The sequence below is a fragment of the Euprymna scolopes genome, chromosome 35 (assembly GCF_053919585.1).
Source record: "Euprymna scolopes isolate OS-2025 chromosome 35, ASM5391958v1, whole genome shotgun sequence".
Lineage (NCBI taxonomy): Eukaryota > Metazoa > Mollusca > Cephalopoda > Sepiida > Sepiolidae > Euprymna > Euprymna scolopes.
The window spans coordinates 71,311,922-71,324,977 of NC_136516.1; the positions used below are offsets into that span (position 1 = coordinate 71,311,922).

At 29.4% G+C, this 13,056-nt stretch overlaps 1 protein-coding gene across 1 annotated transcript in view; it reads right to left on the reverse strand.

The window, feature by feature from the left end:
• LOC145259915 (dolichyl-diphosphooligosaccharide--protein glycosyltransferase subunit STT3B-like) overlaps nt 1-11,655 on the reverse strand; it is a 104,781-nt gene extending 93,126 nt beyond the window's left edge. Inside the window, exon 1 of the mRNA XM_080117866.1 lies at nt 11,457-11,655. Coding sequence (XP_079973992.1) covers nt 11,457-11,629 — 173 coding nt within the window. The 5' untranslated portion in view covers nt 11,630-11,655. The remainder of the gene's footprint in view (nt 1-11,456) is intronic.
• Nucleotides 11,656-13,056: the final 1,401 nt, after the last annotated feature.

Here is a 13,056-nt window from a genome sequence, read left to right on the forward strand (position 1 = left end):
TAGGAATCTTATGTATATGTTTATATATTTTTATGGGCAGAATTCATATCTAAACTAATTAACCAATTATTATGCATTATTTGCATATTTATGTTTATACATTTGTATGCACACGATTCGTGCCTAAACTAATTATCCAATCTATGAATTTTGTGCATGTGTATATATTTGTATAGATATGATTCGCACCCAAACTAACAAGTTGATCATAATGAATTTCATGTACGTGTACATATATTTATATATGCATTTATCTTATACTAAAACCCTGAATTTGTTTGTCATGATGTCACCATCTCAAATTTTAATGTCATGACGTTATATTTAAAGGAGTCCAAAAATATCTGGCCAAAGAGGATATCGGTGAGGTGCGCAAGTTATTTACGGACATATTTCAATATCTAATACAGCAAATAGGGTGGGAGCTAGAAACTTGTTTTATTAGCACTCTGGCAGTTTCCTTTCTTTTATTTAGAGCTTTTCATAACACTGCAGGATTCCTGAGTTTCTCTATTTTTAAGTGTTTACTTAAAAACTATTGTCACATTCTTGGGGAAGGGGGTTAAGTAGTGCTCTGGAGGCCACTTTACTTTTATTTAGTGCTTTTAGTAGTGCTCCTATGGCCTCTTCAGTTTTACTTTTTTTTTTCAGTCCCTTTTCTTGGCATATCATTAAATAATCTATATAGTCCCGTTGATATTCTCTCATAGATGAGAATGCGTCAAGTCATAGGCAATAAACCCATCCCCTTTCCTTTTACAAAGAATAATGCTTAAGATGGCCTGTGGAGACAAAACAAACTACACTGAGATTCTAGCCTAGTCAGATAAAAATAAAACAGTGCAATGATAACTATTGAGTAGAGATTGGCCAAGCTTTAAATACAAAACTCTTATGTTGAGAATTAGGATAGCTGCATTTGCAAATTTACACATCAGGTTTTATAAAGGGAGGTAACTAAATATTCACTCTTAATTCACAGAAAATTCATATTATTCATAAATTTTCCAAATGTTTTTTTATGTCCTTGACTGAAAATTTTTTCTAGACTGAGGATATTTTTATTTTTGTTCCAATCCAGTGTACCCCTTTTGAGAGAACTGGATTTACCCACACTAAAAATTAATGTTGTATCTAGCTTTGTCCTCCTGAAGAGGCAAGCAAATAGAGGCATTCAAGCATTGTTATTTTCACAGCAAGTGCTTGTCTGAGCTCCAATCTATGCCCCCCCTCCTTCGCAAAACTTTCATAAGAAACACTTGTCTAACTGAAAACACTATCAATAATTTCCCCACTATCTGTGCCTAAACCTAAACGTAGATTCCATGAACAAAGCCTCTTTCTTAGAACTGCACACCTGTGGAACCGTCTTCCAATTGCCTGCTTTCCAGCTGACTACAATATGATCATCTTTAAGTCCAACGTAAACAAGTTCTTGAGCCGTTTCCGTTAAGTAATCCAATTTACCAAATTTCCACTGACCCTTACTTTCAAGTGGCCTCTGGGCCTTGATAAGTGGTGACTCCTATGTAAAAAAAAAATTATATATATATAGTTTGATTCAAAGATTTGGTTTAAGACTCCCACATTTATACCTGAAGACATATTTTTTTTTTTTTTGCAATTGTCCAGAATAGGGTACCATTTATCCTTTTAAATTTAAAAATAAGAGGATTAACTAGAAGCAGGCAATGAAAATGAATACCCACCCCCTCCCTGCAATTGGAAAAAAAAAAAAATTTTTTTAAATCAGATAATTAACAAAGTTCTCAGCATTTATTTATAAATAAATATAAAGTATTAATGTTATTAAATAATAAATGGAATATATATTTAAAGGTAGCTCTCTCAAATCTTAAATTGGAAATTTAAACAAGAAAACTTAAATGTCTTGAGAGTTTCAATTACTTTTAATCTATTTTTTTTAATGAAATAAATACTTTTTTGGTAATCATAGATCACGGCCACAGCCAAATGGATGAAAACAATACTGTATAGCCATTATAAATAATTTTATGTTGCTTTGCTAAATATTAATGAATGAGGAATCATTTTGAGTTAAAATATATTTAGTATAACATGTAACTGGAGAAAAAAAAACATTTGAAATGTATTAACATTATGCAAATAAGCAAATTCACACGACAAAATCAAATTCAGTCGACATCTTGTTTTGATTTCACTTATTTACATAAATGTTAACACATTTCAAACGTTTTTCTTATATTACATGCGTAATACTAAATAAATTGTAATTTTAAATGATTGCTCATTTATTAATATTTAACAAAAACAACATGCATTAAAAATGATTTTATTTAATACAGCATTTTTTTTTTCATCCATTCGGCTCTGATTTTTTTTCTTTTTTTTTTTTAAAGAATACTGAAAATTTCATCCATCAGATTTTTTCTCACCTATCAAAATTCACTTATTTTTTGCTTGTTAAAAATCCTTTCACTTTCATTGTCGATACTTATTTACTTTCCTTGTTAAAAATAAAATAGAAACTCCTGCTCCCCTGCTTATAAAAGCAGCCATAACATTTTTTTTTAAACTAAGAAAAGTTTGAAACGCTATCGAATCAAGTGAGAGAAAGAGAGAGGATGAGAAGGAGTAAAAACAAAAAGTAATAATACTTATCTGGTGACCTACGATTATTTATGTCTTCTTGCTTAACGGTTACAGACTGGTAAGATTAAATTGCTGTCAAAATAACATTTGTTTATGCAGAAAACAAACAAAAAAAAGGGAAGGTTCAAGTGTTTTTATTGTTTTTAAGAATCAACATTTTGGAAATAGATTCCCCTGTTCTATCTCAAAATAAAGAAGATAACAGAATGGTACATCCCCTGGAAATTCCACGGTTGGTTACCTACATCGTTCTCTTGTTAGTTAAATATACAAGGTGCCTTCAATAAGTTTCCTGACTTTTTTTGTACAGGCATTTAAAATTGTCATAGATTTTTGAAAATTCAGTATGTTATTGCTATACATGCTAATGTGATGACTAACCAATTTTTATGCTTTCATGTTCAAATGAACAGCTACAGCAGGAATTGGAATACACCCTACTAAAGCCCAATTGTCACAGCTAGTGAATTTCAAAAATGTAATCTGGACGTGAGGAGAATTTAGAATCATATGAAAATAATTGTTTTAAACTTGGAAAAAGATTCACAGAAACATGGAATGCTTCAGGTTGCTTATGGACCATCTTGCATGAATCGAATATCAGTTTTTGAGTGGTATAAGAGATTCAAGGAAGGCAAGGAGTCTGTGAGATGAGAGGTCTGGGAAGAGTAAGGAAGTGAGAACACCAGAGTTGATTGGCCAAATAAAGAATTTCATAGATAAGGACCGTTGCGTGTCTATAGAGACAATTGCACAGTTTGATGTCAGTGTGAGGTCTGTACATGTAATTATTCGCGACGAACTGAAGATGTGGAAGACTTAAGCAAACTTTGTCCCAAGGGTGCTCAGAGAAGATCAGATGATTTAACCAAGATGGGCATTAAAACAGTTCCTCGCCCTCCCTCTAGTCCAGATCTTGCTCTGTGATTTTTGGTTATTCCCTAAGCTCAAGGAAAACTTTAGAGGCTATAGTTATGAGACTATTGAGATGAAAGAAGCTGTGATGAGGATCATTGACACGTTTACACAAGAGGACTTCAATGGGACCTTCCAGTTGTTAGAATTGTACAAGTGTATTGCAGCCGTGGAAGATTACTTTGAAAGAAACTAGAGTTTCATTGTGTACTATTAATACATGCGCTCATATGAAAAAGTCTAGAAACTTATTGAAGGCACCTTGTACTTTCATTAAATAAAACAAACGTTCTAGTTTATTATAATAATTTAAGTCTTTACCACAAAAATAATTGCTAGTTAATTAAATAAAAGGTATCTCACTTTTAAGTAGACAATAAAATTATACATAGATATAATATCTTATTTGATTTTGAAGCAATCAAGTTTAAAATTCATAAAAGATTAATTTCTGGCAGTTAGCGACTACAGATAATTGCCAATCTAACAATCCAATTTTTAACAGGAGTGAACAGTGACAACATATTTTCAAACGTGAATAAATATGGTATAATTGCAGATTTTATTAAATAAAAAAATAAAAAAAAAAGTAATGCAATTTGATTTTTTTTTTAATTAATAAAAACGTTTTTAAGATTACAAAAAATATGACTTTAGCATAAACTGAAAGTTATTTACTAGTGTTACTCGGGACTTTTTACTTTTATTTCTTTTTTAAATAGGATTTTAAAAGTTATTGTTTGGTCATTAAATTATTCATTAAATCAAATTATTAACTTATAATTTTGTTACAGTAACCTATAAAATTGGATGCAAATAGCTGTCAAAACTTTCAATCTTAATGAAAAAAGATTTACTAATAATTTAAAAATCAGTTTAAATGTTTCTAAAATTTCTTTCAAATTTCAAAAATCAAAGAATTTTTTTTTTCAATAAAAGATTAAAATGGCTGACTTTTGAAAACTAGTACAGCATTTTAAAAGCTTCCAAATTCATTTCAAATAATCAGGTACGTGCAAAATTAATGTCGATGCTCAAAATTTATAAGCATTTTGACACTTCCCTTTACTTAAAAATGCATAAAAAGTTAGAAATTAACCAATTTTAATTAAATTTTCAGTATTTATCAAATAATGATCACAGAATATAATGAACCTATTAATTTTTATTTGAATCTTAGTGGAAATATATTTTGCTTAAACAAAAAACACCTTTAAAGTTATGGTTTTTAGTAAAAAAAAAAAAAAAAAAAAATTCCTTTTTAGGAAAATAAAGCATTGTAAATTGTAACAATTAAAATTAATTTTTTTACAGGAACATTACGAAAAAAAAAAGACCCTAAAATTCTTATAAATAAATTCAATAACTATGAAAAATTAATTTCTTAAACTACCGATATCATCATTGAACTAAGCATTGTTTAATATTTTTACAAAAAATTATAATTACAAAAAATATTTCTACATTTTTCTTTAAAATTACATGTTTTTCATAATTTTTATGTAAGATTTTAATATTTTCCTTGCTTGCATGAATGTGAAACTTTCAGCATAGCATAATTTTTGTATAATTTTGAAAAATAAATATTTGTTTAAATTTAAAAGCAAAAACATAGAAAAATAATTAAATGAAAAAAATGGTAAAAAATGATACAAACGTACACGATAAGAATGTACGGATGCACAGCTGGGGGAGGGGGGGCAGCACCCCCTACCTCCTTTAAACTACCTGACGTCATTTTCAGGAAGCCTTTCAACTGTCGGACATTTGGGCTTCCATATAAATACATGTTCACTAAACTTGTTTGTTGCGATTCGTGATTCTTGCTTTTGGGGGCTAATAAAGCTATTTTTTATACAAACAAGGTGTTATTTATTCAATTCAATATCTTAGGACTTTACTAATTATCTTTGAAATAGATACAGAAAACCAATATTTATCTGTCAAAGGATTTTTACAATAAATTTATTTAACTTCAAAATTTAACTGAATTAGCTCGCTGTGAAAACATTTTTCATGTGTACAAATATTTTTCTTTTTGTAATTAACTTTAGTCTTTAATCTTTCAAAAACAATCAAAAGTAGCCAGAAACCTACAAAAGAATTAGGATAAACCGGCTGTCAAAACTATGTTTCTCCTATCTTTTTACCAACATTTTTGGCCGTACCTATATAGATGTAAGATTCTAATATTTTCCTTGCTTGCATGAATGTGAAACTTTCGGCATAACAATTCTTATATAATCTTGAAAAATAATTTTTTTTTTCTTAATTTAAAAGCAGAAACATAGAAAAATAAATTTTAAAAAATGGGAAAAATGATACAAACGTTCACGATAGGAATGCATGCATGCACGGCTGAGGGGGGGGGGGGAGAAACCCAGCACCCCCTACCTCCCTTTAACTACCTGACATCATTTTTAGACAGCCTTTCGACTGTCAGATTTTCGGTTTCCGTATAATCCATCCTTAAAGACTGTTTTGTTGACATTCTGTGAAGTGAGAATCTCTCACTTCTGGGAGCTAATTTAGCTATTTTTTGTACAAACAAGGTGTCCTTTGTTTTTTTATTATTAATTCAATATCTTAGGATTTTACTAATTATCATTGACAGACTCAGAAAACTAATATTTATCTTTCAAAGGGTTTTACAATTAATTTATTTAACTTCAATATTTAGCTGAATTAGTTTTTTATAACTTTTTTTTTTTTTTCACGTGTACAAATATTTTTTTTTTCCTTTTAGAAATTATCTTTCAAATACAACCAAAAAGTAGTCGGAAACCTACATACTGAAAAATTATGATAAATCGGCTTTCAAAACTATGTCCCCCTATCTTTATTGCACCATTTTTTGCTCCTACCTAAACATAATCGATTACCGGTAATTTTTGAAAACAATTACATAGAAGCTAGTAATATACGAGAAGTTTTATAATTTTAAAAATTTGAAAACCATAATAAACACGACTTATAATGCCAATAATTAACAGACGCTCGGGGGAATGCGAGTACTTACGTAGTCCCGAGTATCGACGGAAAATCTCTGGTTAGTCTCTGAAATGATCGAAGAAGTTTGATGTGAAAGCCACGTTTATTTTTAATTGTTTTTTTTTTTATTTTATTTTTTATCCTTTGTATTCTTAGTAGCGTGTCTTTTCCTTTTGTACTTATGCAGTTATGCACTTATGCTACCGTGTTAAAATTATGCCGTTATTATTTAAAAAGCCATTCTTAACATGGGGTAACTTTTGTACAATTTAATCAAAAAAGATATCGTAAAACTAGAATTTAACTTGAAAATACCATTTTAAAAGATAGCAAGTTAACATAAGTGCAAGCACTTTTTTTTTTTTTTTTTTTTAATACATTTGGGGCATGTCGTCAAAAATACCATTTTTGTTAAATACTGTTATTTTTCAATTGGTGCATCATCAATCCAATTTTAAAAAATTGGATTAAATTTAATAAAACTTTTAAATTAGTCCCAAACTGCCCATATTGGTTCGATAAAATCCAGTAACGTGTTACAACAGGTTTAATAAACAAAATTAAACGCGGGCTCTGAAACTGAAAGCGAAAAAAAAAAAAAACAGGAGGGAAAAAAACAGATTTAATCACATTGCATTTTGTTTTTTTTTTAATTGTTGCTTTTAATTTATTTTTATAATTGTTTTCTAGTATCTTTTATTTGTTTTCAGTTACGCGAACATTTTATTTTTGTAAATTACAATGCAACATGAACAAATCAGTAAGAAGTTTTTTAAGGTTTTCTTCAGGAACCCGGGTTTCATTTTGTATGATTACTTTCCGGTTGCTATAACTTATCGGATTTTTTACCAAGCAATATTGGCAACCATGGGGACCGATCGATCTATGTAATGACCAATTTTAATGATAGGTAAATAATATTTCAATTGTGATTTTTTTTCTAGAAATTTAATATTTATTATTTAACATTTTGGATGGGACGATTTAAGTTTTTTAAAAAATAATTTAAAATAGTTTAAAAAAAAAATAAATAAATAATGTAAAAATCAACCCCCCCTTTTTTTTAATCTGTTAAAGAAGTGGGTGATTTTTTTTAACAACTAAATTATAGATTACATTTAGTAGTCGAATTAAGTGTAACACTGAGATTTATTATATCGATTTATCAGTATACATTTTTTGTACTTACGTAGTGCTGAAATAACGTTATAATTCAGAAACCCATTCTTAACATAGGGAATGGTTTTAACTATTTTGTACTTTCATCTAATAATTTAAGGTAAATTTTTACCTGATTTCCACCTTGACATTTTCCTTTAAAATGGCTTCTATATGTTTCCGGTATGCTGAAAACGAATATCGCATTTAAATTTTCCGCAAATAAGTAGTTTTCCGGATATTAAGCAATGTCATTCTTTATGTTATTGCTGGTGGTCATCATGATACGCGCATGCTTGCGCTTAGTTTCTCGAGGTTGCGTTTACACGATCGAGCGCTCGCTCGTGCGTACCAAAGATGGCCACCAGCCACCACCGCCACCAGTAATAACATAAGAAATGACATTGCTTAATCGTTGGAAAACTACTTATTTGCGAAAAATTTAAATGTGATATTCGTTTTCAGCATACCCGAAAACCAATAGCAGCCATTTTAAAGGAAAACGTTAAGGTGAAACCAGGTAAAAATTTACCCAATTTAATCAACACGATACCTTAAAAATTGAATTTAACTTGAAAATCATATCTAAAAAGTAGCATGGTTCGTATTCTGTACAAGTACCCATTTTATTTTTAAGTTCAATAAATAAAAAGAAAGCACATCTTCAATGGTTGTGTATTAGCGTCAAATTTCTTGAAAAACAAAAAAAAAAAAAAAAAAAAAAAATCTTATTTATATTCGATTTGTAATTCTAAAATCACATTGGAATTTGAAATGTAACTAAGTATGGCAATATTTATTGGTAAACAGTGACAAATCATTAAAAGAAATAGAATCGTAAAATTAATCCAAAACTATTATTGTATCTATTAATTTGAGAGTTATTTGCGTTAAAAAATAGAAAATTTAACTAAGCATGTTAAATTAACGCAATAAATGTCGATTCTGAGCAAACTCATAAACAGCCGGTAAGAAGGTGCCTCCTGCCTTACTTCCTGTGACTAAACAAGATGGTTGTTCGAGTTACTTTGCTCAGAAACGATATTTACAACAATTTAACTACTTACATCTTCAACACTAATACAGTTTAACACCCACAAGCAAATTGCTGATGCAGAGGAATAGGAGACTCGAAAACTGTATCAGATATTAAAAAATCCCATTATGAAAATGAGTAATGGTAATTATTTTTTGCATAAAATGTTATTGTTTTGGATTTGTTTATAGTAAGTTACTACTTGGGTTTGTATTACTGTACACACAGATTCGAAAAAGTTGTCAAAAAACAAATATAGAACAAATAAATGTTATCAAAGGCAAGATAAGTTACTTTTCTACCTAACTGGATATATTTTTTGTGTTTTTATTCAGTGTAACATGTTAATTCAGCTCGAAAAACATGCAGTGTTTACCGATGTATTGGAAAATTCAAAATGGCAGCCGACTCTCTCTCGGAGAGGGTATGTTTGGGAAAAGGTATTATAAATAATAAACTAGACAAAATACTGTTAGAAATTCGCTCAGTATATGTTACCGTGACATAAGTTGACATGTATTCGGTTTAACAGTATTTTGTCTAGTTTATTATTTATAATACCTTTTCCCAAACATACCCTCTCCGAGAGAGAGTCGGCTGCCATTTTGAATTTTCCAATACATCGGTAAACTCTGCATGTTTTTCGAGCTGAATAAACATGTTACACTGAATAAAAACACAAAAAATATATCCAGTTTGGTAGAAAAGTAACTTATCTTGCCTTTGATAACATTTATTTGTTCTATATTTGTTTTTTGACAACTTTTTCGAATCTATGTGTACAGTAATACAAACCCAACTTTTCAGTACTAGTGCAGACTGCACTTATTGATCCGTGCTGAAATAATAACGTGATTTAAAAAGCCATTCTTAGCACGGTGAGGGCATTTTGTACCTATTCTATACTTTAACCTTACAATTGAATAAAACAAACATTTAATTAAACTTGGTAACACGATTTAAAAATTAGCTCGGATCAGTACGTGCACTCACTAGTACCAACTTTTCTAAGAAAAGTAACTTATCTTGCCTTTGATAACATTTATTTGTTATATATTCGTTTTTTTTAACAACTTTTTTGAATCCATGTGTATAGTAAAACAAACCCAATATTTATTGATCTTTTTTTCTTTTTTTGAAGAAAAATAAAATTGGTGCTTGTGCACGCACTTATTGGACCGCGCTATTTTGAAATAGTATTTTCAAATTAAATTAAAGTTTTACGATCTTTTTTCATTAAATTGTTAGGCGAAAGTTAAAAATAGTTACAAAACACCCTATGGCTTTCTAGATAACATTATTTCAGCACGGTTCAATAAGTGCACCTGCACCACAACACCACTGCACCAACTGTTATTTGACACCGTTTGCTGTGGACTTCGTGTCGCCTATTTTTTCTGCATCACCATGAATTGTTGTCATTTTAGGGGAGCTCCGTCCATGCAACGTTACTAAAAGCCCCCCCCCCTCCATGTTAAGAATGGCTTTTAAAATTTGTTTCGGAATGTTAAACTGCATAAGTGCCATATCGAAGATATATCTTGTATGAATTTATTAACGCAAATATGTCACAAAGGAGTACGTGAACTAACTTGTTTTTGACTAATTTCACAACTATTTCCTTGACCACAATTATTTATGTCACTAATAAAGTTTACCACAATATTTAGGATTTATATCGATTTGTTTTTAAAGAACGTATTTTTACTTATATTCTTAACCAACTTTAAAATATACATCGTTCTTACCTGTATACGTAATTTTAGGGTTAAGTGTTCTTTTTTTCTTTTCGTTTGTTTTTGCTAATCGACGTTATATAAATATTTAAATAAAGAATTGCTTTATTAAATCTTAAAAATATAAAATCGCGCAGAATGACAGTTTTTGGAAAGAGAAATATCACTGTAATTTTTAAAACTACAAATCGAATAATTGTATAGAATGGATGTCGGTATTTTGATAGAATTACTCCCGCGTGCAAGCCGGTTCTTTTACTCTATATATATTTTTCAAAACGAAAGGTTAGGGTTTAAGATCAAGGCACCAGAAAATAAACAAAAATATAAAAAGCCACCACAAAAATACGGGATTAAAGACAAGGGGCGGGGGGGGGGGCTATAAAATTACCTGAACGGGTTTTAGAGAATTTGGGACGCTGAAAACGTACAAACCTTTTCATAAGGTTATATCTAGCTTAAGTTTTTCTTTTTTTTTAAATTTTCTATTTTAATAATTAGATAACTATTAAAACAATCAAAAGTAAAATTAGTTTGTTAACAGAATGTTATTTTTATAACAATCGGCATTTTAATTGAAAGGGAAATTACGAAAGATTTGCTTTTAGTTGGAAAATCAGCCAATCGAGATAAATCTATACGAAAAATATTACTTTTTAATTTATTATTGAACAAAATATAATTTGAAAATTTACTCGAATTATTATTGAAAAATAAAAGGAGGGTGGAAATTAACGTCATATTTTTTGTAACAAAATTCCGAAAAGGAAGTCATTTTTATAAACATTTTCCTTTTTTTTTTGTTTTTTAAGTTTGCATTTTTTTTTTAGTCTTATTTTGTTTATTATTTTGTACAAGTATTGTATATTTATTCATGAGGGAGGGAAGCAAATAACAAATTATTTTTTCTCTTTTTTTTAACTACGAGAAAAAAAAAAAAGTCATGCCGCCCCATGTCAGCTTTTTCTACGGCGAGCGATACTTACCAAGGATCAAATTCATGAATGATACTTTCAAAACGAATAACAGAAAATAATCTGGAGCTGAAACCTGCCAGCCAAGCAAGTGTTAAGATGAAAAATGTCAATAGACTTTTCCATCCTCCAGGATTCCAAATCGCAGTGCGGATATCTGTTTTCACCGCACCGGTATCCGCCATGTTGTTCACACTGTAGTAACAGGGAAGTAACAAAACGGAGTAGAAATACGATATAATTTCGAACTACGGATGCATAAAAGTACCTAAATATACTTAAAGTATCCAAGTTGTTTTACCATAAAACATATTTGATCTATATTTTTATAGTATAAAACTTATTTATATTATATATAAACGCTTAAAATGTATATAATTGTAAAATAATACTGAGGTAAATTGGATTTTTATGTTATGCAATTAAGATTACATTGATATTCCATAATTGGACTGATATAGCATTTTAGATAATCGTTAGCAAACTCTGATTTTGAGCTTTACGCCACGTCCGGGAATTTAACCAATCGCCGTCGACCAGGTGTAGAGAGCCGCCAACGATAACAAATTGCCAACAGCTAACGTGGGTTCGATTTCTACTGAAATCAGAAAGTCGGCTAATTAATTAATTATATATATTTTAATAAAAACAATATTAAAAAATGAGAACTATAAAATACTGATAAATTTGATTACCGAACAATAGAAATATAATGCAGTTAAATAAATAAAATTATTATTTTTAGTAAACGCGGGAAAAAATAAACATTGCGGCTTTTAAAAAAATATATTTTTTATTTTTTATTTTATTCTTTATTCTTTCAATTGTCTTTTACTCTCAACGCTCGCGCAAAGAAAAGCTTCAACATAACAAGTGATGACGGACACTTTTTAAAAAAATTATCGTCTTTTTGTTTTGTTTTGTTTTGTTTTGTTTTGTTTTTGCATTTATAAGCAACGAATGCACATTTTCTGATGTTGTTTGTCCTCTATCTTACAAACAACATTTAACTTAAAAAGAAAACAAACTTTGTTTTATTTTATACGAATGTTTTTGCATTATTTTCAGTTTTTAAAAAGAAAAGAAAAACAACGCACTGGCCGTTCATTCGGGCTAAGAACAAAGTTTCAGAATTTTTTTTTTTTTTTTTAATGGACTTATGTAATTTAAAAAAAAAAATTAACAATTTTAAAATGTTATTGAATTTCGTTTTAAAATAATGACCAGACGATTTTTTTGGTCATTTTTTTTTTTTTATTGCTTTCGTGTCATCATTCTATTGGTTGATTTGAGTCACGTGATGTCAACAAACACGCAGACGACAATTTAGGAGATTTGGCCGGCGTTTTTCGGGCGATATTTTGGCGTTGAAACAATCAACAGCTTAACTTTCACCACCGTGGATACATTTTTCTTCTATTATAAGAATTGTGTTTATGTTTAATTATTATTCTCCTTTGTGATAACAAGAATGTCAAGAAGAAATTTAAATACATGTTATTTTAACATATTTTCAAAAGATAGAGAAGTTGAAAAACGATTGATCTCTTAGATAAGTAAATATAATAATTAAGTTATATTTTGGGCTAAAGACAAATTTGGAAAGACGAGT